Source organism: Vulpes vulpes, chromosome 12 (assembly GCF_048418805.1).
Source record: "Vulpes vulpes isolate BD-2025 chromosome 12, VulVul3, whole genome shotgun sequence".
In the NCBI taxonomy this organism is placed as follows: Eukaryota; Metazoa; Chordata; class Mammalia; order Carnivora; family Canidae; genus Vulpes; species Vulpes vulpes.
The window spans coordinates 68,066,512-68,092,100 of NC_132791.1; the positions used below are offsets into that span (position 1 = coordinate 68,066,512).

At 41.7% G+C, this 25,589-nt stretch overlaps 1 protein-coding gene across 1 annotated transcript; it reads right to left on the bottom strand.

Moving 5' to 3' along the window:
* ARL14EPL (ARF like GTPase 14 effector protein like) lies at positions 1–25,589 on the bottom strand. The gene is made up of 4 exons (XM_072731915.1): positions 25,529–25,589; positions 24,511–24,620; positions 3,992–4,131; positions 1–296 (listed from the first exon to the last, which is right to left on the bottom strand). Exons 1-4 carry the CDS (start codon positions 25,587–25,589, stop codon positions 74–76), a joined length of 534 nt encoding a protein of 177 aa, XP_072588016.1. The 3' UTR covers positions 1–73.

The window sequence follows — 25,589 nt, forward strand, 5'->3', positions numbered from 1 at the left end:
ATTTCCCCACGCCCTAAAATCCAGGTTGGCTTGGCTGTAGAGAAGAACCAAAGCAGCCGGCGTGCAACAGCTCCTAGTCAGGAACGGGATAGGGCAGCGAGCTGACCACCTCCCCGGCTTCGGTGACAATGGCATCGTACACCCACCGTCGGTTACAGCGGCACTCGGGCCCACACTTGTTGGAATTGCACTTGGGGCAAGGGTAGAAGCAGCCCAGACAGTTCTTCTCCAGGCAGTCACACAGATCAGCGTCATTACACATCAGCCTGCCACTTCTGTCGTACTTCTTCCTGACTCTGCCAGGGAAACAGATGACAGGACCAGTTTCCTCAGCATGGAAAAAAAAGAACCAGCATGCAGCAAACCTCGTAAGTACGATCCCTTAATTCCTAGGAAAGAGCACCCCAAGGATGAACCAGGCATGCTTCAGAATAGTCTCTCGCAGAGGTGCCCCGTCGAAATTCTACCAATTTCTAACAGGGCCAGGCTAGTCCCTGACAGTACCCTTCGTTCTTCCAGCGTGCCGGGGAAAGTAATATTGCACCAAAGCAGGTTATAAAGACCAGCTGGATAGAAGCTTCTTCCTACAAATATCCTGCCCCCAACTTGTCTTTAAGACTCTAAGCATTCCTGGGACGCCTGGGGGGCTCAGTGGTTGAGCATGTGCCTTTGGCTCAGGGTGTGATCCCGGGATCTGGGATCGAGTCCCACTGATGCGGGAGTCCCTCCTTGCAGGAGGCCTGCTTCTCCCTCTGCCTCTCTTTCTCTCTCTCTCTCTCCCTATCTCTCATGAATAAATAAATAAAACCTTTAAAAAAAAAAAAGACTATAAGCATTCCTGATAAGAACTTTTCCTGATAAATTACACTTTTTTCTTTCTACAAACAAGCACTCAGGTGAATATGATTCTGTTTTTTAATGACTTAAGATAAATGTTAGAACTGTCTCTGACTGCTCCATCAACAGGAAAACACACACACATATACCCCTCCTCTGTTAACAGTCTCCAGGGGCCCCTGCTTCTGTTCCTTTCTGGTTCTGCCCATTACCCAGGGCGGAGGGAGAAAGCAGGAGACCGAGGTGGGACCCCTGGTAAGCGCTGTGCACGGGCAAGAAGCTCCTTGCTAGAGGCTCATCAGGGGCTGCACCCTAGCTTTGGGTTCCCACCCTTCCTCTGCCAGCCCCACCATCGTCCAGGAGGCAAAAGCATTCACAAGAATTTTACCAGCCTCTCAAATACAGGTTCTTTTGAAATAAACCTTTTCAAAATTGAGCTGCTTGAAAGCCTTAGTGTAAGAAAAGTGTCTCAGGACAGCCTATATCCATTATTAAGAATTGGAAATTAAAAAAAAAAAAGACTGGCCCTCAGTTCGTGTGGTGAGATTAGGAAACTTCTCCACCCTTTGTCCTGAAGCAGACACAGTAATGCTCTCCCCAATCCTTCCTTCTCCTAACAAAGCAGGGAAGGTAGAGGATCGCTATGGAGACTCGCTGCCTGCCGCCTAATGTTCTCCCTTCCACAGGAATACCTTCCACTGAAGAGTGATATTTAAAGCACTTTGTCTGTGGCAGGAGGGCTTCCCACCCCCTGCCACGCCCACCAGGAGATTCAGATGTCAGCACACCAGGGGATTTAAAATCCATTATGGAAATCGGGGAGTGGGTGGTCATGAAGCCACCAGAGAGCACATATGGGACCTTGTCCTGGTCCCTTTGCCTCAACCCAAATTATTCCCTCACCTTAATTCAGATACCAACAGGCAAATTTTATAATTTCCTGCCCACCTGATGCTATCTTCTATAAAATTCTGAATTATCATACACACACAAGCGTGCAAAACATACATGCACAAATAAAAAAAGATGAAGCAAACCTCCACATGCCCACTGCCCAGCCTGATAAAGGGTCTAACAGCGTTGACATCTTCTTCATGCCCTGCCCACTGCATCCCTCAACCCCACCTTCCAAGAGGAACCACCGCTTGCTGTTATAAAAATCATGTCATAATCATGTTATAAAAATCAAGTCTCTGTCTGGCTCAGTTGGTAGAGCATGCAACTCTTGATCTCGGAGTCCTGGCACTTGGAATTGTGAGTTCAAGCCCCATGTTGGGTGGGGAAAAAATCATCTCCCTGTTTCGATTACATGTGTATGAATCCCCAAGCACATTGCATTTCCCTATGTCATGATTTGCAACTTACTCATGATGGTACATCTAGCTGTTATTCAAATATTTTCACTTCTATATGCATTCCACTGTATAACTTGTATATTCCACTGAGAATATACAAGTTTCTCATCTTTTCCATCATGGATGGGCATTTTGACTATTACTATCTTTTTTTTAAAGATTTTTAAAATTTATTTATTCATGAGAGACACACAGAGAGAGAGGCAGAAACACAGGCAGCGGGAGAAGCAGGCTTCATGCAGGGAGCCCGATGTGGGTCTCGATCCCAGGACTCCAGGATCACGCCCTGGGCTGAAGGCAGGCACTAAACCGCTGAGCCACTCAGGGACCCCCGACTATTACTATCTTATTTTCTTTACTGTTATAGCAATGCTATGAAATTTTTGAACATGTCCCCTGTTGTACATGTATAAGAGTTTTTCTAGGATATATAAGCAAGAGTGAAGATGTTAGGTCATAAGGTATAATAGGTGATACTAAAAATTTTTAAAGAGTGGTTGCACCACATTAGACTAAGTTCATGACCAATAGCTTCATCAACATTGACATTATCAGACTAAGTACTGCCTCTCTGGGGAAGTGGGGGCACTGCCCTGTACTACACTGATGTGATTCCATATCCTGAATGTTTCTTAACCTTTTCTTCTACAAAATGCCTGTTCGTTGATTGGTTCATTTTTCTCTTTGGATGTTTAACCTTTTCTTATTGACTTGTATATATTTTGGATACATAATCTTTCAAATTATAAATAGCTTCTCCTATCTTGTGGTTTGTCTTTCATTATTTTTCAGGTGTCTTTTAATGGACATAAATTCTTAATTTTAATATAGTCAAATTCATCAACCTTTTTCTTTAGGGTTTGCTTATACTTATGATGTGCTAATAATTGAAACAAAGCAGAAAAAATTATTAAATTTCTTTACTACCTACAGCCCACTGACAAGTCCTTAAAATAGGCAGAGTGACAGTCCTCTGGGAACTCAGCAGCCTTGATGTTGATTCTTGGCTAAGGGCAAAAGGCAATCTTAGCCCAACCCCCAGGACCCTGTGAGTCTACTTTAACATATAACAATTCCTTTTGAAACTTCCTTTATCTCTACCCACCAAGATCCATGTTGGCAGTCATCCCCAAGCATATGACCCACTGACATACATCTGCATGGACTCATGACTGAAGGTTTACTAAACAGTAATAAATGACCTTTCCCAACAATAGCTAGGGCCCTCAGGATCCTGGAAACCTTGTTTCCAAAATACCTGGGAGGCTAACACTATCCATAACCCCCTTCCAACTTGAAAGTACATAATGGGCCGTTCCTCATGACCCCAGTGAAGCTCTTTCTGCTCCCAGGTCCTATCCCTGTGCTTTAATAAAACCACCTTTTTGTACCAAAGATGTCTCAAGATTTCTTTCTTAGCCATTGGCTCTGAAGCGTATCATCTTTCCTATATCAGCAATCATTGCACTTATGATATATCTTTGCATATTTGATACCTGAATTAATTCCCACGATTATATTATTTCTCCTTCTGGTGACACATCTTTCTTACTTTTCATCATCTTTCTTATTGAAGCTATTACTCTAATCCAAGGGCTTCTTGAAGCCTTTAAAAAAAATTGATTCCTAGTTTGGGATTATTGCCTATTTCTTGAAGTTACTAACTTCCAAACACATTGAGCGATACTGTACTTTAGAAAAGATATTTTTAAAACATAAAAAAGAGGCAACCTCTCCTTTGCCAAAAACTCATGTATTTTATAATCCCACAAATCAAATGTAAGAAATCATGATCTTACTTGTATTTTACAGAAAAATACTCATTCATCTTTGACATCCGAGCTTTCTTTTTCTGCTGCCTTGTTTCAGGATTGAAGTCTGCTACCTGTGGGCCCGGGTTTTGAAACGCCAAGCATTTTAACTGCCGCTCTATCTGTTGCTATGAAACAAATAACATATATTGGTAGTAAGAACTGTATAATTTTGTTTTATGTTGTATCAAAATAAACCTTCTGTAGTAAGAACTGGATAATTTTGTTTTATGTTGTATCAAAATAAACCTTCTGTAACTTTTGCCATAATGTCATGAAAGTACGGATGTTTTACTTAGAGAAATAAACAGCTTAATTTCATCACATTTCAAAAGATGTTGTAAGTTTCCTCAAAGTAGGGGATTCTGAATAAAGAAATCCATAGTATAAAACTCATATAATATAAATAAAGGAGTGTGTCTGGGTGGCTCAGTCAGTTGAGCTTCTAACTCCTGATCTCAGCTTGGGTCTTTTTTTTTTTTTTTTTAAGATTTATATATTTATTTTAAAGGGAGGGGAGGGGCAGACAGAGATGGAGAGATAGTCTTAAGCAGACTCCCTGCTGAGGAAAGAGCTCAATCTCACTGTCTTGAGATCCCAACCTGAGCCAAAATCAAGAGTCAGATGCTTAATCATCTGCACCACCCAGGTGCCTCTCAGCTTGGGTCTTGATCTCAGGGTTGTGAATTCAAGCCCCACATTGGGCTCCACACTGGGCATGGAGCCTACTTTAATAAATAAACAAATAAATAAATATAAATGTATTTTATATTTCATATTTAAACTTATAAATATAAATAGCTATATATGTATATGTATTATGTGTGTGTGTGTGTGTGTGTGTATATATATATATATGTATATATATATACATACATTGCTGTTGTTGCTGTTGTTCTGCTTGGTTGTTTTTATATATATATATAAACCAAGCAGGAACAAAATTTCTTTTGTACTTGCAAAATACCCGGTGGCTTCTCAAATCTGGTGGGGATGAAAGTCAGAATTAGCGTTTTATGGAGGACAAGAACAAGGGAGTAAAGTCCTGCAGTTGTTGGCTTGAGAAACCCGGTGGAGCGTCTGAAGCACCTCAAACCACAGTGAGAACCCCAGGTGCACACGGCCCCTCCCCCTGTCTTCCATGTTCTCGAACAGGTTTCAAAACAGCCATTACTTGGGTGGGTGGACTCGATGAGGTCTTTGAGGCAGTATGCAGCCTGAAAGATCCACTCTCAGTGAAAGCCACACTTGAAAAAGAAAATTTTCCTAGAATGGCTTTCTAGAGTGTTAGTGGAAAATTTCAAAGAAACCGTCCGGAGACATTTACAATTGGAAGGGAAACCAAGCCTAATGGAGACAAGCAACAAAGATGCTTTGATAAATCCTGATACCTTATTTCAAAAATGTAGCACATATGTCATGAGGAAAGGGCATGCCCTGCTCAAGGATTTTAGGAGAGAAGCATCTGAATGGCCCCTCAAAACATAGGCTGATGGACATACAGATGAAATATTTTACCTGGAAACAAAAGGGAAACTTTCAAAGTGTGAATTTCGGTGTACAAACCAGTGACAGAGTCGCGGCCTGATCCCCAGTCCATTGAGCTTGATACTAGTCCAGGCTGCCTAAGATAATATACACACGTTTCTTGACATTTTCATCGCGGTGTGTGTATGTATGGGTTTGCTTTACAAAATTAAATTAACCTCATGAAACAACTCGGTGATTAGGTATGGCCATGAAAAAATGCAACTCTATACCATCGATTACCATTCTCCGTTGCATGGCAAAAGTCTGGGGACAGAGACCCGAGGGCAAGGCCAGCTGTGTCCAGGTCTTGGCGCTGCCCCTCGGTAGTGGCGTGCCTCCAGCCAGCTCCCACTTCTCTGAACCTCAGAGTCTCCTTTTTGCAAAATGGGCTAACAGGAGCATCTTGTGAGAAGGATTTGGTGAATTAATATATACAAAGTTTTAGAATTATGACCAGCACATAATAGGGAAGAAAAAAAAAAACAAGGGTTTTTAAAATAAAAACACTGGACTATATTCTCCATAAATACTCTTCTTCAAGGGCAGGATTTTATTGCACAGAACACTGGGCTATAAATCAAGAGAGGTAAGTGGCGGGGGTGAGGAGGGGCACATGTGAAATGGGACCAGCCCTGCAGGGACCAGAGTGAAAAGTGGAAGGGGAAGGTCCCATTCATAGAGAAGCAGAGAGCCTTCCTGTGAAATCCTGAATGGACCCACCTTCCACCCAAGTCCCCCTCACCTCAGAGATCTCCAAATTGAGACCTCTCCAAATACCATGAAACCCTAATATCCATTTGCCATACCAGCTGCTTCTGTCCAATGTGACAGTTTTTCTCAGGAGGACTTTGACTTGTGTGTCCCTCGTGAGTGGAATTGTTTTTGTCTGATTGGTCATTCATTTCTGATCACTGAAAAAATAATTGGGGAGATAAAGTGGAATACATTAATATCATACATCCTCTCTGGGTGTCCCCACCTGGGTGGCTCAGTGGTTGAGCATCAGCTTTGAGCTCAGGTCAGATGCTGGGGTCCTGGGACTGAGTCCTGCATCAGGCTCCCTGTGGGGAGTCTCTGCCTGTGTCTCTGCTTCTCTTTCTGTCTCTCATGGGTAAATAAATAAAATATTTTAAAAATATATATCATACGTCCCCAGTAACTTAGTCCTATGACTTTCCTCCCTACATTTTTCTTTCTTTCAAAGCCAGGTTTCCTGAAAAAGCCATCCAGCTTCTTCGCTTTTTTTTTTTCTACCTCTCACTCTTAGACCAAGCATCCGCGCCCCCCCATCCTCCCCTGCCCCCCAGCCAACTCCCAGATCACTTGACTGACACTCTTCTGGGTGTTCCATGAGCAAATCAAACATACCTTTTACAGTTCTCAGCATCACAGACCTCGCTGGAGCAGGCAGTGCTAAGACCTTCTCCTTCTCTTTAAGACAAGGATGAATTCTTAGACCCTCATTCTTCCCGGGTTATACTTAGGCCCTTGAAAAAAAGGAAGACACATGAATGTCCTCTATCCCCAGTAACACTGTGAAAATCTCATCCGCTCCTGTGGTTCCAGTGTCACCTCTTTGCAGTGCAGAGAGTCCCCCAGGGTGCCTCTAAAATCCCTGACCTCCTCAGTCAGGTTTTCTGACAAATTTCTAGTACAACTGGGGATAAGGAGAAGGCATCAGTGTTCCAGAAAACTTGGCTGCTGACATACCTCTAATTTACTTCAAAATACTTATTGTATACATGGGGCACTGTTATGTGTGTGTATGTGTGTGTGTGACTCTGGTGAAGCTAACACATGATGCTAATCGCAAATGCACAGCCCAGGCTGCTCTGCAGTGTTGTCTCAGAGAGGACCAAGCTCTGAAGGGGGCTTCCACCGTCCTGCTGCTTTTCTTCTCCCTCATCCACTGCTGGGGCTGTCTTCAGGGCACTCTTTCCCTTTCTTTTTAAATTTTATTTGAATTCAATTTGCCAATATATAGTATAATACCCACTGCTCATCTCATCATGTGCCCTCCTTAATGACGGGCATTAAGCAGGACATTGTTTCCACCAAAGGAGGCAGGGTTGAGTCACCAGGTGGCCTGGGGTTGGCACACCACCTGCCCTCCAGCTGGGCATTCCACCTCTGTACTCCCAGGTCTGGGTCACTAGACCTTGGCTGCCCACTCTTCTGTATCCTGCGCTCCAGTTTCCAGGATTAGGTTAAGAAGTTAATTTTTCTTTCCTACCATTGTTAACAGTGATCTTCCTTTTCACTCTCTGTCAGCTGGAATCTACCCTAAAGATGGGGTAGTAGTATTAATAGTCCTTACCCTTGACTGAGACAGCCTTAATGTTCTTGTCAGCTTGACAAAACCCAAGACCAGGCTTCTTCCTGACTCTTGGCCCTGACCTCGTTTTCCTTAGAGCTTTTACTTGGGTAAACTCATTACTGTAAGTTCTTTCTCTGTCCTATTGAGATATAAATCTTCTCGGAGCTTCTTGCCAGTTGTACAACCCAGGAACATCTTGCCCAGAGACGAGGAGGCAGCCCTATGAGACGTAATCAGCCAGAAAGATGGCGCCTGCGTTTGCCAGTCTCTGGGGGAGGGAAAAGCCCAACTTGCTAATTGGTGGGTGCCAATTAGCAAACACAGGTGCCTTCATCACAGAGAAAAACATTTGCAAACTCGGGAATAATTCCATGTGCTCGACACTTCCCATGGACCAACCTCCCGCCCGTCCCCTAGTCTTTTCCTTCTGCCTTTTGTCTCACACTGGATTCACACCAAGTCTTGGGTTCCCTCCCTTGGGTTCACCACAGCCTTGGATAAAGTCTCCTTTGCCTTGTTTAACTTCACTCCGGAGCAATTTTTACTTTGATAACCTCTCATGCATTTTCACATCTGATCAGCCAAACGTTCTTGTGGAGCATTTCCCACTTTGATGATAAAACCACAGGGAGCGGTTTTAAGAATTATAAAGTCCTTGTTGAAAGAGGACCTCAAACTCTCTTGGGTGTTATACTATATGTTGGCAAATTGAATTTAAATAAAATATTTTTAAAAAAACCCTCTCTCCATTGTGACCTCAGTGTGTACATCCTCATTGATTGAACCCTTCTTTCCAGCTTATCTCTGAACTCAGGCCAAAGACCCTGCAGGCAAAATGTGCCCTGACATAAACAAAAGTCTCCCCTCAAGCCATCAGGACTGAGTGGAGCCAGCAAGACTCCGTGACTGCCCCCTGACCTCTATTGCCCACCTGCACTTACCCACCGATCTTGGCCTCACATTTTCCTTGCATAAACCTAGAAGTATTTCTAACAGTTTAGAGATGGCCTTTGAGATGTGAGTCTGCTGTCTTCCCAAGTTTGGCCTCGCTGGAATAAATTCCTTTCTCATTTGGCCACCACCCATCTCTCTGCCTTTGGACTTTGTCAGTGGAGAGTGGCCGAACCTGGTCTGTTTGGGACCCCCGGAACCAGGAGCCCTTGCACCCCAAGGCCCCAGTTACCCTGTCAAATTCCAGGTCTCCTGGGGTTATAATTTGTAGAGGAGAATCTCAGTAGTCTATACAGTTAATGAGTCCTGCAACTATGGGAAAAGATAGGCTAGGGAAAGTAGGTATAATTTTCTGTATCCAGTCTTACCATCTGATCCTAAAACCTTTGCCTGTGTCTTCTTCCCACCCTCAATCCATCCAAACCACTGCAGTTATGTTAATATTACTAAATTAGATATTTCTTTATTTCAGGGGGTAGGGGGCCAGTAACTAGGTATATGGATGAAAAGGAGGCCATGTGATGTAAGGAGCACTGGGTGTTACACTGATGAATCCCTGGGTTCAGTGAGTTACTGAACTCTACCTCTGAAACAAATGATACACTGTATGTTAATTAATTGAATTTAAATTCAAATAATATATTTCTTTATCCTATTCCTGGTAAGACATCAGTGATTCTTTTCTGCCAATAATATCCCATGAGCTCAACATAGCAGAGAAGATTCCTTACAATGACCTACCTCCAACCTTCCAGCCTAGGCTCACCTCCACCTCCACCTCCTAGCTCTTACCTGAGCTCACCACTCCCATTAACAAACATGCCTCCCATCTCTTACCTAACTTGGTGCTTCCCCCTTTGAGCCTTGGTTCTCAGCTCCAAGAAACCTCTAGACACCTCCCCTGACCTGTCTAGTCTTTGAAGGCCCCTTCTTCCCTTGGGCTCTCTTTGGTGCTTCCTCAAGAAAATTTCCCCCCCAAAGGGACCCTAAATCCTCTACCATCTTCATGTGACAAATTTTCCTCCTCATGGGAAAAGTATGATCTTCTGACCATCTTTGCAATCTAGAATTTTTCCTAAAACAGCATCCATATAACTGCGAGGGGAGAAACGAGTATCTTATGCAAATCCTCTGCCTAATTTATTTTATTTAATTTAACTCCTTTGTGAAATACAGTTCTCCACAAACAGGTTGGGGTGGGGGGGTGACTTGCCCCTTTATATTCCAAATAAAGCAAAAGTAAATTATAATTGAATTTCACTGAGGACTGAAATTTAATTGGATTTTATTATGAGCCCGAGATATCCGTCCCAGGAAAAGTAATGAAAGTGTGCAGAATTCCACCCCCCCTTTTTTTTTGCTTAGCTTTCCAAAGATAAGGGCTCTTAACCAGAGTAGCAACACAGGGCCTTTGATCTTGGATGAGTAAAGAATAAAGTACATATTTATTCCCACTAACCTCTAACTGAAATTCTGGCATTTCCTTCTGTTATAACACAGCCAACAAATAATAACAGTGTTAGCAAGGACTTGTGACTTTCTTGCCTGAGAAAACACGGATGTTTTCATTACTGGTTAGAGTTGCTGTAGATCTATGTTAAAATGTTATTAACACTTCTCGCTTCTTCAAAATGATGGTAGTTCTTAGGCCTGCTGCTAGGATTTGTTTGATAGGCTAATAATGAAACACATATATTACTGTCACAAATTGTTTTTAACATTTGGTAAGTGTATTTCAATAGAATTGACTTCCTTTGTTAACTTACAGATTTTATTTCATATGATTAAAAACATCATTCCAGGGGCACCTGGCTGGTTCAGTTGGAGGAGCTTGAGGCTCTTTTTAAAATTATTTATTTATTTTTTCCTCTTTACTTTTTAAAAAAGATTTCTTTTATATATTTAAGAGAGAGAAAGAGTGCACACAAGTAGGGTGGGAGGGGTAGACTCTGCTGAGCTGATGTGAGACTTGATCCCAGGACCCTGGGATCATGACCTTAGTGGAAGGCAGATGCTTAACCAACTGAGCCATCCAGGCATCCTGAGATTATGGCTCTTGATCTTGGGATTGTGAGTTCAGGCCCCACATGGGGTGGAGACATTATTTAAATAAATAAAATTTTTAAAAAGAATTAAAAAGGAACGCTTGTGTGGGAACTTTGATATAAATGCACACATTTGTCACAGGGTCTGATGGAGCCCTTTCTTGGGCTCCCGGCTCAGCGATGAGCCTGCTTCTCCCTCTCCCTCTGCCCCTCCCCCATCTTGTATGCTCTCTCAAATAAAATCTTAAAAAATAATTAGAAAAATAAAAAACAAATACATCATTCTAAACAAACAAACATTCTGAGAAATTGTCCATAGATCCAACAGTTGACCAAAGGGGTCCAGGACATAAAAATAAGATTTGGAACCCTTGCACACTTGCAAGGAGACCCACTGCCACCACCTCCACTGATCACAGGGACGAAAAACAACAGGTTTCTGGCTAGAGACAAGGCTCATCTCCAAGCATCAGGCTGGAAGCAGTGTGGTATATTCTAGGTTACTGCAGTGAATGGAACACAAAGTGGAGGACATCGCTTTAACAAACTCTGAGTTCTGTCTTAACATCACGCCAGGTTGTATATTAAAGAGCCAGCATATGGTCTAGCCCACAAAGAAGAGGCTCCTCCAGGGGCCAAGGTAGCACAGACCTCCAGAGCTGGGCTTCTCAAAGTGTGGTCCAAGGATGGGGCAACTATTTAGTACCAGACTTGGGCTGGAATGAAAATGGATTGACTCACTAAGGACATTGGGTAGCTTAGCAGACATTTTTCTTCATAGCAAGATGGTCTTCCTGGAAGAGGCAGTTCCCTGATATTATGTCGTAGCACAAGTTCCATAATTCACCAGATCAAGGACCACACTGGAGTTCCATTAGGTCTTTAGTTCTGGAAGTAGTCTTACACTTTTCTTTACCCTTCAGCAAGTCTGGAACTGCTGCATAGTACTCAGTACACATCTCATGAATATTATGCAAGTGGATGCCAACTATTTGAGACCTACTATATGTCAGGCACTTTGCTAAACATCCTGCATATACTATTTTGTTCAATTCCACAACTGTGAACTAGATGTTATCTCTACTTTTCAGATGACCAAACTGAGACCCAGAAGGATCTTTTGGCCCTATAAGTACAGGTAGGCTGCCTGAGTTTGAAACACAGAACTATCTGGCTCCCCAGACTAAGCTTTTTTCAGGATGTTACACATGACCACCATTTTTACACAGAACACTGCTGAGGGAGGGGATGTAGTTAACGCCAGCCACTCAGAACCTTTTCAAAAAGAAGTGTGGAGAAGGAATAAGGGAGGATGCATTTGGGATCATCTCAGATTTGCCCCCACATCTCAAAGGGTGTGCTGGGAAGAGACTCCCATCTCAAGCACACAAGCCACATCTGATTTCAGGATAGAATTTGGGAGTCAGCATGAAAGAAGAAAGCCCCTGGGGGCACTGGCTGGCTCCCCTCAGGAGAATGTGCAACTCCTGTCATGGGTTTGAGCCCCATGCTGGGTGTAGAAAGGACTCAAAAAAAATAAAAAGAACGTCATATGCAAACAAAATTACCTTGAAAACGCCTTCAGAAAATGCTGCATAGGGAATAGCTGTATAATAGCTGGACATTTCACTAGTATTGGGATAGATTACTGTTTCTCAGATTGAACATCAAATGAGACAGTTGGCTTATGCACAGGAGCCATCATGGATAAATTGTTTACCTTTAAACCTCACAATCACATCCCCTGGCAAGTTGTTAGCTCTGTGGGGGCCTCGGGAGCTAGGTCACCCTAGAAATAGGCCCCAATCCAGATCATCTTCCTCTTCACCCTGGGGCACTGGTCATAGAAGGGAACACAGACCAAATGGCTCATGTTTGAATCCCTCACACTCATGTTTAGGAGGCCCCCAGCACCATAAGTTGAATTTTTGAGGGTCAATTATACCGTCTATATACAGTAGAATAAGTATTTTTTCCTACTTTTTATCCCTAAGGACTCTAGCAAATTATCAAAGCAAGAAAAACCTTCAGTTTAAACTCCAGCCCAAAAGTTTCCCACCGCTTTTATTCAGGAGCTGAGAAAGCCATTTATTCTGAGGCACTATCTGTAAGACACTCTTCAGAAAATATTTAGAAAAGACTCACACATGGACCTCCACAGAGAACATTCAAATGTGTGAAGTAGTAGTGACTTCATCAGAAGGTTTTCATTAAACTTGTGAATCACGGTACAGATTCAGGCTGTTTTAATCTCATTCTGTCTCCAGCCTTAGTTTCCTCTACTTGCTAAAAATGAAAAGTCATGGGGCAGCCCCCGTGGCAGTGGTTTAGCGCTGCCTGCAGCCCAGGGTGTGATCCTGGAGAACCTGGATCGAGTCCCATGTCAGGCTCTCTGTATTGATGCTTGCTTCTCTCTCTGCCTGTGTCTCTGCCTCTCTCTCTCTCTGTCTCTATGAATAAATAAATAAAATCTTTAAAAAAAAATGGAAAGTCACCAAGGTAATTGACTGCTGACACAGATCCCACCAAGGACGTGCGTGGGAGACAGGAACAGCTGTGGTACTGGTGATCAATTAAACCATCCCCTGCTGCTGTCTCCCAGCTCAGTGCAAAGCACAAAACTGCACACTAACCTCCAACAAAATCTCCATTGCCATTTGTCCTTAAGAATTCATAGTAAAAAATTTTTTTAATTAATTAAAAAAAGAAATCACAGTAATTTGTATCCAAGCCTTTGGGAGTGTTCTTAGATAAACAGTGTAAATGCTTTAGAGACAACTTACAAAATATAAAAATGTATCCTATGCTGTATTTTCCTACACACACACACACACACACATACACACCCTTCTGTGGCTCAATAGGAAATAATGTGAAATCATGGCTCAGTCGGTTAAGCAGTTAAGAGCCTGATTCTTGATTTTGACTCAGGTCATGATCTCAGGACCATGAGATTGAGCCCAGTGTCTGGCCCCGAGCTGGGTGGGGACTTTGCTTAAGATTCTCTCTCTCCTTCTACTCTCTGCCTCCCCTGCTCTCTCTCTCTAAAAAAAAAAAAATGTGAAAACAAATATTGTGTATTTAAAGTAATTTGAAGGGACGCTCAGCAGAGATGGATAAGCAGTGGAGCAGAGTGGGACCACAGAGCCGTTCTTGCTGCTGCCAGAATGTGGCAAGCTGGCATCCATCTGAGACCAAACCCCCTGCAAAGCCCATCTGGGTCACTGAACAGATTAGCATCCATGAGGGCCTCTGCAGTCACACCTTCTTCATAATCAGGATCTTTTGAATTATACATTTTTATTTTTCTCTGCAATTTAAAAGATTACAAAAAAAACCCCAGAAACCTGTGTGTGTAGTCTGCCCCTTTAATGGAAAAGAGAGATGGAGGGAGATTAGGCCATTTTCACCTGTAGGGGCCAAGGGCAGGTCACCCCAAAATGGGCCACTGCGGCAGAAATATTATTTTGAATTAAAGGCAATCAAAACCCAGCAGATTCAGGAAAAGCTCTTTACCTTCCCCTCAACTGCCTGCTTGTACCAGGAAGACAGCCATTAACGGATACTCCCCTTTACAGAAGAAACGTCTCCTAACAGGGCAACCCTTCATTCTCCAAACATCTCTCCCCTTCCTGCCAATGGTCTTCCTCTTTTTTGTACCCTCAGACCCCTGCTCCTCCCCTTAGCTCATAGAAGTGTCCTGTTGCCCCACTGTCTTTGGAATTTCCACATCCATGTGGATTCCCTGTATATACACTATTACATTTGATTGTGTCCTGTTGATCGATTTGATTCTATGTCCAGCTAGAAGAATCTTGACAGGCAGAGGAAATTCTTCCCCCCTGACATAGCACTGTCCTGATAAATACACTTCCAACCACTCATCTCATATTTTAAGTGTGGAGGTTCCTTTCTCCAGACTCCTAAGGTACTTTTACACTCATTTCTTTGCTTCCATATTTATTTCAGTTCACTTTGCAACAAAAGGACCGCAATCTTTTCCACACTTAACTACAACACATGAATATGGCAATATTTATTCAGAGTCAACATCTGGTGGATGGCTTAAGCCTTGTCTTTCTCTACCAGCCTCAAGTGTAAATGCAGCCTTTGAAAAGGACCGTCTTTGTAAGGACTGACCTCCTACCTCTTTTCACTCCTTCTTAAGGACAATAGCCTCATCAAACCCCATGGCTGGTGGCAAAGAGAAAATGCACGTACCTTTCCATTGGATGAATAAGAAGGAAGACAAACTGGAAACAAGAGAAACTGTACTTCCTTGTTTCCTTTGTTTTGCTGTGAAACCGTAAAGCCCTCTGGGGAGAAAGACACATGGTCTCCAAGGTGCTCCTATAATTGAACGGGCTTTTTAAATAATGGCTGAGAGGAGGAGAGATGGGAAGCCAGAGAGGTGGGGGGTGGTTAGCAATGCCAACTCTCCCTTCCACCAAGAGCCTATTCTAAAATCATACATCAGGGAAAGAAAGTTCATCTGCTCCCATCTTCCATCTGCAATAAGCAATGAATCTCGAGCTCTAGTTTTGACTCTACTTTTGAGTATCATATGTTGACTTCAAATGTTCAACTAATATTAACACTAATATTAACACCAATTGCCCCTGGCTGTATTTATATTTCAGTGTAAATAGCACACACACACCCACATAGATGTACACACACACATATATAGTATATAGAGAGTATAGTTTATATTATTACTATATTAGTACATAATATGAGAGCATATTATTGTATTATTATATATTATCATATTATTATATAATGTATAATTATATTAATATTTTATCACAATTATACATTATGTTTATCATTTATATTATTTACATTACTACATGTTTTATGTAATATAATATATTATATATATAATGTTATATAACAATATATTATTATATGTGGCATATATGAAAAATTATATAAGAATTATATATAATGCTATATAACTTACATAATATATAATTATATATAATACATATATAATACATGGCATATTATTTATATTATACATAATTTTTATGTATAGATAATATATGGTATATTACATAAAAACTATGTATAATATAAATATTCATATTATTTATAAGCTTCACTTATAAGAGCCTGCAACCCATCTGGCAATGCTACAAAACCTTAAGGCTGTGCCAGGATTAAGTATATTTGATTTAAATTTTATGTCCCTTAAGCAACTGATATATATTTGAAGTTACACAGTAAACTTTGCATATCAAAAATTTTAAAAATATGCATTTAAACTAAAAAACATTTTGAAAAAAACTGTTGTCCCAAGAGAAAACTAAATCATGTTTATAAATTGTGCCTAGGATATATTTTAATCTCTAAATTACAGCTCCCTAACTGTTGGCCCCTGCTGCAAGGACTCAGATATTGTGCTGTGAGTCATGAAAACCACTTCACTGGCAGGTTCATACCCACCCTGTTCATTTGTGAATTAGAGGGTAAAAACCACCATCTCATTCCTAATTACTTTTGCTACAAAGAACAAGGAAAAGAAACAAAATCTTCAGCTAGAAGAGCTTGCAACCCATCTGGCAATGATACAATCCCTCGAAGTGGTGCCAGAATTAAGTATATTTCATCTGAACTTCATATCCCTTAAGCAACTGCCACATTTTTGAGATCGCACAGGAAATTTTGCATATAAGAATGTTGCCATCTTGCCATTTAAGGATTGCTAATCCCATTTTGCTAATTAAGGACTGAAAAACCTCAAAGCATCTTAGCATCCTACCAGGCTTTTCCACAGCACACCTTACAAATATATATTCTTTGGCCAACATTTGGCTTTGTTCTTACACACTCGACAGGAAAAGGTACTCCTCCCTGATTTTATACCACACAAGATGAACAGAAAGAACAAACACAGCAAGGGCCAAATGCAAGGATGGGAATCCTCTAAAAACCAGATGGAGGAAAGTCTTATAAAGAATAAGGATTTTCGCCAACTGAAAGTCCCAACTGAAAACTTTAAAAGAAAAAAATTAAAGTGCCATGAAAGCACAGTGAATCAGAGGATTGAAAATTATTGCTTCCTCTTATTCTTCCATTTAAAAAGGAAAATAAATCATATAATATAATTATCCTGTATTATTTCCAAGCTTCTCACGCAAAATCTATTAGCTATTCAGTAATGGTTTAACTGGCAAATCTTCAAAAGAACTTTACTTCATGTTTTCAAAAAGATAAAAATGTAAACTTAAAAGATGGAGTATTTTTTTAAAAGATTTTATTTATTTATTCATGAGAGACACAGACTGAGAGAGAGAGAGAGAGATTGAGAGAGAGAAGCAGAGACACAGGCAGGCTCCATGCAGGGAGCCCACCACGGAACTTGATCCTGAGACTCCAGGATCCGCCCTGGGCTGAAGGCAGGCGCTAAACTGCTGAGCCATCCAAGGATCCCTAGATGGGATATTTTTTAAAGTTAATAATAAAAAAAATAAAGTTAATAATACCTCACTAAATTTGCTACTCCTGAGTTTTTTGCAATTTTTTTAAAGTAGGTTCCATACCTCATATGGGGCTTAAACTCACGACCTTGAGATTAAGATTTGTACCTCCACAGACAGAGCTAGCCAGGCACCCCTCTGTTGCAGTTTTAACATGACTTTTGCTAAGAAAATATTTTTCTTTCTCTTTAGATGTCCTCAGGTTTTCTGGAGGATAAATTGAACGTAATTTCAAATTGGTTGCTTTTTCAAATGAAGGATTCACATACTAAAACACTCTTCAATTCTCTTACTGATTCCTAGAGAGTAAAAATCTTTATATTTGTGAGTTGTATCAACTCATTTTATCAGTTTATAGCTAGCTGTATATTAATCTGTAATAAACACTATACTTTATAAGTAACACAGCTCATAAGCTTATTTATTGTAGTATCATTTATTGCAAAATATTGGAATGCCCACATATAGGCAAGCGGTTGAATCAACTATGGCCCTTCCATGTCTACCATAAGCATGCAATACAATACATCTGTGAGAAGAGAGTAAGGAAGATCTCTATGAAGTGATATAGAGTGATTTATGGACTATGTGATTTAATGAAAATAACAGAATACAATAGAGTATTTACCCATGTAAGCAAGTCATACTACCTATACTATACTAGTACAGTACGTAAGGATATGAGACAATTTGTTACTTGTAGCTAAATAATTTCAATAAATTCAATATTATGTAGGGTGTGGCTTATGAAATAATTAAAAAGTCATTGCTCTGAGAGTTGTGAGCATCTAGAGAGGGTCTGCAGTAGGAAAAGTCTTCAGTTTTATCTTGCTGAATGTGTTAGCATCCTTAGCAGCTACTAAACAAGCTCTCACTGGGCTTATTAACTGATTAATGAAAAAAATCCAATTGAGAGTAATCCTTACTGTCTGAGTACTACTGCTGCAGGTTCACTGTGGCTAGTGTTTGGTTAAGGTCCTGTTACACTGTGCAACTGTAATGAGCTTTGCTTATGAAAAGGGAGACTTCCTAGCGGGAAGCACCGAGGTGGCCCAGTAGTACATGGAGCTGATAACCTGAGCCAGGAGCAGGGGCTCCATCTCCGAAGTGCTGGGGGGTATATCTATTACCGCTACTCTTCCAATCACTCACTCAGCAGGCGTTGATTAAATACCTGTTATTGGCCAGGAACTGTGTGAAAGATAACAACACAATTAAGACATAGTTCCTCTCTAAAGAGTTCATAAATCTAGAAGGAGATATGTAGTCAAATAAAGACAACGTGTGCATCACAACCGCTTGGGACACTGCTGGGGCCAGGGGAGGGAGTGGAGAGACTGGTGGCTTTCCCTGAGAAGGGAGGTATCCAGGAGGGCTCCCGAGAAAAGGTGGCAATTGAGTTAATCTAGAAAAATGAACAGGGGACATAGGTAGAGAGGAAGTGGAAAGGGCATGCAAGGCGAATGCAGCTGCTCTAAGCAAGAGCTGAATGTGGGAGAAGCCTACACCTTTTGGAAGGGTCTAGCGGGAGGTGGCGCGGTTGGTCCAGGCCATGATAAGGCTGAACCACAAGTCCACTACAGTAGCATTTGCCTATCTCTGCAGACTCTAATAATCATCTTTCCCAATGACAAAAATGGAGTGGCTGGCCAGCAAAGGACATAAGGCAAGGGAGAAGAGAGTATGCAGAGGCATGTAGTTTCAGGAGCTCCAGCAGCTCTGTTCTGGAAAACTAGTAAAAATGATTTTATACAATTTCTAACCTGAAAAGAGATCAGTATAAGTTTATATGATGTGCAAGTGAACAAGTAAACAGGTTTTTTTTTTTAAAGATTGACTTGTTTTACCATTATTACTATTATATTATGACTGTATATTATAATAATATAATATAATATAATAATATAATATAATAATAATATTGCTATTAGGATAACTATTATGTAAATAACACTGTGTTAATTTCACTAATGTCATAGTACATTTGTTACTACTTCATGGACAACTCCCCATTCTCCAGACACATTTGTATTGCTGTACCTCAAATGGTTTCTATTCTTTTCTCTTCTAGAAATGCCTTCCTGCTGTATCTTAAAAAAATTTATAGGCATGTGAAATGTAAAAAAGCTTTAAAATAGCATCTGTGACCCATAATCAGTCTGGGGAATTTCTTCTAAGGAAAGATAAAGCTCTTTGTAAAAATTTAGCATCTAGAATTAATCGCTGGATTATAGAGTGGCTAGGTTGGGTGAGTAAAAATTTAAAAACTTTGGGATTTCATGGGTGGCTCAGTTGGTTAAACAACTGACTCTTGGTTTTGGTGCAGGCTCTGATCTCAGGGTTGTGAGATGGAGCTCTGTGTCAGGCTCTACCCTCAATGTGGAGTCTGCTTGAGATTCTCCCCACGCCCCTCTCCCCCTGCCCCTTATCCTGTTTGCACTGGCTCTCTCTCTCTTTCTAAGATCAACAAATGAAATCTTTAAAAAAAATTAACAATTCTGTTATCAAACAAAATTATGTAATACAATGTAGCCTTTAAAATGATGTAGTGGAAATGTATTCATTGACAGGAAGAAAGATACACTCGTGATTATTAAGAAAGCGCATTTCAAAATGAGAATTTAGAGGTATTTCTACCAGTTTTGGTAAATCACATTTTCCTAGGAGCTTCACCATTTCTTTCAAGTTTTCAAAGTTATTGACATAAATTTGTTTGAAACACCATGATGGGGGATCCCTGGGTGGCTCAGCGGTTTAGCACCTGCCTTGGGCCCAAGGCCTGATCCTAGAGTCCTGGGGTAGAGTCCCACATCGGGCTCCCTGCATGGAGCCTCCTTCTCCCTCTGCCTGTGTCTCTGCCTCTCTCTCTCTCTCTCTCTCTCATGAATAAACAAATATAATTTAAAAAAAAGAAACATCATGATGTTTTCTTTTATTTCAGAAGTATCTGTAGTGGGCCCTCCGGATGGCTCAGTGGTTTAGCGCCGCTTTCAGCCCAGGGTGTGATCCTGGGGACCTGGAATTGAATCCCATGTCAGATTCCTGGCATGGAGCCTGCTTCTCCTTCTGCCTGTGTCTCTGCCTCTCTCTATCTGTTTCTCAAATAAATAAATAAATAAAACATTAAAAAAATAAAAATTAAAAAAGAAGTATCTGTAGTTATGTCTCTCTTTTTATTCCTAATGCTATTCTGTGCCTTCTCTCTTAGACATTTCTCATCCTATCAAGGAAAAGCTCTTTCTTTTTTCTTTCTTTTTCTTTCTCTTTCTTTCTCTCTTTCTTCCTTTCCTTCTTTCTAAATCCTCCCTGTCCCTTCCTTCCTTCCTTCTTTCCATTCATTGATTTCATTTTTATATTTTTCACACCTTTTATTTTGGGTATGTTTAGTGTTATTTTATTATTGCCTTAAGATGTATGCTTAGCTTATTAACTTTCATTCCTTTTCTTTTTTTTCTAATATAAGCATTTGTGGATATAAATCTCATTAGGTCTGCCTCTGCCAACTCGATTTATTTCTTCTCCTCTCCTTTACTCATATTTCTTTTGAGTCCTATGTGTGACTTGACCTCTGGTTTCAAAGAAGAAATGTTTTCTGAATTTTTTTTATTCCATGGATAAGTTTGTTCATATTTTCTTCTGCTTTATGGTATATTTGTTCTCCCATGTGTTCTTTATCAGTTATTTGTTATTTTTCTCCCAATGCCTCCTTGGAGGTTCCATATTGATCTTTTCTAATTATCTGGAGTCTTTGCCTGGGGGCCATTCTTTCTGAGATGGCTAGGTGATGAAGGATTATGGAAGAGGGACTGAGAGACGGGTGATGAGCTAGGGGGAGCAAGTACAGGTATGCTGACTTGGAAATCTTCCCACCAAGCCCCTGCTCTGAGCATAAGACTCTATATGTGCTCCTGGTTTACAAGTCAGCTTGGAATGCCCCTGCTCCTGTCACTGATCAAGGCCAGTATGCACAGGGCCATCCACCCTACCTGCCATTCCAGGAGCAAAGTAGCTTATTTATTCAAGTCCCCATTCTGTTCCATTTTCTCTGTCACTCCATGCTGTCTCTCAGGCCCCAGGGATGCTCTGAAGGCCTGTTGGAAGCTTGCAGTTCTCATGCTTTCCAGAGTTTCCAGCTCTATGCCATCTGGAAGACTGGGTATTGTTAAAGATCTGCATAACTATCCATTTGCTGTCCAATATCTTTCACAATTGGGTCCAAATTTCCTTTATTTAGCAGTAATTATTCATGGATTGTGATTGCACTGTTTCCTAGGTGCACAGAATAATGATTTTTAAAACTTCTTTAAAAAGATTATTTATTTATTTGACAGAGAGAGAGATCATGAGCTGGGGGAGGGACAGAGGGAGAAGCAGACTCCCCACCGAGCAGGGAGCCCGATACTGGACTTGATCGCAGGACCCTGGGATCAGGACCTGAGCCCAAAGCAGGCACTTAACCGACTTAGCCACCCAGGCGCCCCCAGATTAATGAATTTTTATCTCTGCTTAATATCCCCCACTTCTTCCTGGCAAGCTTCACATTCGAACCTGGTTTCTCTCCTTTTGGTCCTTCACATAATGACATCCTCCCAAAATGGGGTCCCATTGTGTCACTTTCATCTTCTAACACCTTAGCGATGCTTTGTGATCCTTAGCACATGTTAGTCTTTCCATGATGTGATCTGAGTCTACTTTCCCAGCTCACTGTCACTGCTCCCTTCCATCAACCTGACTTCCATTAGCCATTCCTAAATGCCAGGAATGTTCCCACCACCAGAACCCACTTGGGTTTTTCTGCAGACACATTACTCAAGTAGTATAAGCACCCCTGCTTCTATGCTTCCAACTTGGATTTCTAGTTAGTTCTACACACACTTCTGTCCCCTACTGGATCCATAGGGCCTCTTTGTTCTACAGCTTGAGTCTCAGCAACTAGCACAAGGGGGGCCAAAGTATATATACTAACAGAAAAGCACAATTCCACATTGACCACTGGAAATGGTATTTTGGGCATCTGTTTCCTCTGAATCTGAGCAATATAAGGCAATTTTCAGGGTCTCATCCACTTCCCTAAGCTCTATTCCACCTTGCCTGGTTAAACTGGAACCTAAGGTTCGGTTCCTGCATTACATAGGAAGAGTGAATCACCCAACAGTCCCTCCCCATGAATCTTAGCTCCACAATATGTCCTTTTCTTTTACTACTGCCACCAACTCAACCAATATACTGTTGATCTCAAATTTGTGTTTAAAAAAAAAAACAAAAACACAAGCCAAAACCAAAAGACAACATATTCTTCTGTGTGTATGTACAACGAAATGTCATTAAGAACAATAGGTATCTCTGAGATTTCATCTTACCCTTTATTGTTTCTCAACAATACTTACACATTTCCTAGGATAAACATATATTTTACAATTTTTTAAAGTAGTAATAAATATTTTAAAAGGTCTCAGAACAAAGGCAGTTCTTAGAGTCGGTGCAAAATAAATATATCCAGCAGATGGCGCAAAACCTTAAGCCAGAATTAAAATATCCTTTCCCGGATCCCTGGGTGGCGCAGCGGTTTAGCGCCTGCCTTTGGCCCAGGGCGCGATCGATCCTGGAGACCCGGAATCGAGTCCCGCGTCGGGCTCCCGGTGCATGGAGCCTGCTTCTCCCTCTGCCTGTGTCTCTGCCCCCCTCTATCTCTCTCTGTGACTATCATAAATAAATAAAAATTTAAGAAAAATATATCCTTTCCACTTCACGAATGCCACGTGGGGGGCATGTTTCTTAGTGACCAAGGACCAGTTCAAATGGACACTGGCTCCAGAATTTTCACATGTCTTAAGTATAATTTGTTTGGTCTCTTCTACAGCCATAGATGAATCATTTCAGAGGTAAATGAGGGGCTCTGAGAAGAGCATGTGTAGGACCTGCAGAGGCTGTAGAGCAAGACGATTTGCATAGATCTGTCAGGAATGAACAAGCTAGATGTCAGTGTGATGTCTCCCCTGGAAAGGGCTTTGGAAACAAGGTAGTCCATCAGTTTTCAAACATAGTTTTTAGATTGTTCTCTAAATCAACATCAACGTGTGAGACCAATAGAACTGGAGCTATCTTAATGAAATGGAGTTTGGGGACAAGAGCCATGCTGGGTCTTCCTTTGCCTGAGTCTTCCTTCCCCCACCCCTCCTCTCCCATTGGTGGCCAACACAATCAAGAATTGGCTATTCTTCATCAATAGCTATAGAATCCATAAAATACTCCCAAGAAGCCCTAGAGAAACCCACTAATGCAGTGCAGTACTTTCAAGTTACCAGTGAGAAAAAGGAAGGCTCAGATGAGTCTTCCCAATTAAAAACAGGAAAAATAGGGGTGCCTGTGGCTCAGCTGGTTAAATGTCTGACTCTTGATCTCAGGGTTGTGAGTTCAAGCACCATGTTGGGCTCCAAGCTGAGTGTGGAGCCTACTTAGAAAAAATAAATGAGAAAAATATATAAAAAGAAAAAAATCATTAATTGCTTCCAAAGGAAAAAAATCAAGAGACACTCAAAATGCATCAACACACTCAGCACTAATATTTTGCACAAATTTGGCATTTGCAGTTAGAATTTGTATTACATTAAATTTCTGATATTTTAAACTTTGAATTCATTTAAATCCTTTCTATGGCTGCACATGGTTTATGAAAACTACAGGAACAGAGCATTTCAGCTAAAACTGGCTTTCATGAGTAATATAAGTGTATTCATGAGTCATATTTACATCAGTAACGTTTATTTCTATCAATAAAGTGTCCTTAGGCTGTATTTCCTGTATAATTTATAACTTCTTCACGGTTTTCTTTAAGTAATCTCTACACCCAACATGGGGCCCGAACCCACAACCCCAAGATCAAGAGTCACACGTTCTTCTGATTGAGCCGGCCAGCCACCTCTGTAACCTATACCTTTTTAATGCAGTCGTAAGCCATAGCAAATAATGGTTTGACAGCATGAAGCTAGTTATTTTAGAACCTCAACCATTCCCTAAAAATCTATGTAAAGACTGTTTGCGGAGTGGACGCAACAACCTATTTAAATGCACTTACCTTGAGTTTCTTTTCAATACAAGTCCAAATTTTACTTTTTTTATACAAATCATTCTGAAAAGGTTTCCTTTGTTTTGAATGGCCCTGTCTGCATGGAGCCTTGCCTGTTTCCAAGAGCTGCTGACACCCTGTAGTACGGCCCGCAGGAGGCGCGTGCGGATTAAAAGCTCCCGGATGAGGTTTGTCAGCATATAACAGTATCGTAACCCGTGTCCTAAATTAAAAGGTAAAGAAAATCCCAAAGTAAATGAGGTTTGGCAGTAAGCAGGGTGGGTTTTACGTTCTGGCTCCTGCCTCTGCTGGTGCCGGGCCGTGAGCCCCGGTGCCCCCGTGCGTTAGGATCTGAAGGATGACACAGGCCGGGGCTGGATACTAAGCGCCCGCGGTCAGCTCCGCGTGCACCTAGTTTGCGGCGGCGGCGGGTTTAGGACCGGACTCCGCACGCGCACCCTGGCTTTGGCCGCTCTGCCAGCAGGGGGCGCTGCGCGTCGCGGGAAGGCCGGCGGGAGGCCAGCTCCTGCGGGGGCCGCTGGCTTCCAGTTCTGGGCACAGGCCCCCCTGGTGTCCCCTCAGAATACCAGCCCCGCTGGCCAGGGCCCCCTCCTCGACCTGGTCCTCGCTCTGCCCAGGAGGGCTAGCTATTTCTTGCAGGGGTTTCCCCCCCTGTGGTGTCTTCTCCTTGTTACTCTTTTAACTTTTCAGTTCCTTATATGCCATTTTTTTGAAATGATAAATTCTCTTTTTTTTAAAAAAAAGATTTTATTTATTTATTCATCACACACACACACACACACACACACACAGAGGCAGAGACACAGGCAGAGGGAGAAGCAGGGAGCCCGACCTGGGACTCGATCCCAGATTCCGGGATCAGCCCTAGGCTGAAGGCACACGCTTGACCACTGAGCCACCCAGGGATCCCTGATAAATCCTCTCAATCCAAAAAGAGCAGACGCAGTTCCCGCTTTCCTGATTGAACCCTGGCGGCTGGCAGCAGTCTCCCACAAAATAGACTCTCAAGGTGGGATGCTGATGATGACGCAGGTGGCCTTGGACACAGCGCTGACACCAGCTGTTAACTGGGTTAATTACAATGAGCAACCTAGCGAATGAAACAAGTACCTTCAGGGACTCGGTGGCTGCTGGGGTTAGCCACTGTCATTGCAAGGAGGTGGGGTGGCAT

Excerpts from the sequence above, each read along its gene's own strand:
- ARL14EPL (XM_072731915.1), bottom strand. The coding sequence starts at position 25,589 with ATGCCACCCCACCTCCTTGCAATGACAGTGGCTAACCCCAGCAGCCAC. Across the intron at positions 24,621-25,528 it reads CAGCCACCGAGTCCCTGAAG|GACACGGGTTACGATACTGT; the intron begins GTACTTGTTTCA and ends CTTTTAATTTAG. Across the intron at positions 297-3,991 it reads TATTTTTCTGTAAAATACAA|AGTCAGGAAGAAGTACGACA; the intron begins GTAAGATCATGA and ends TTTCCCTGGCAG.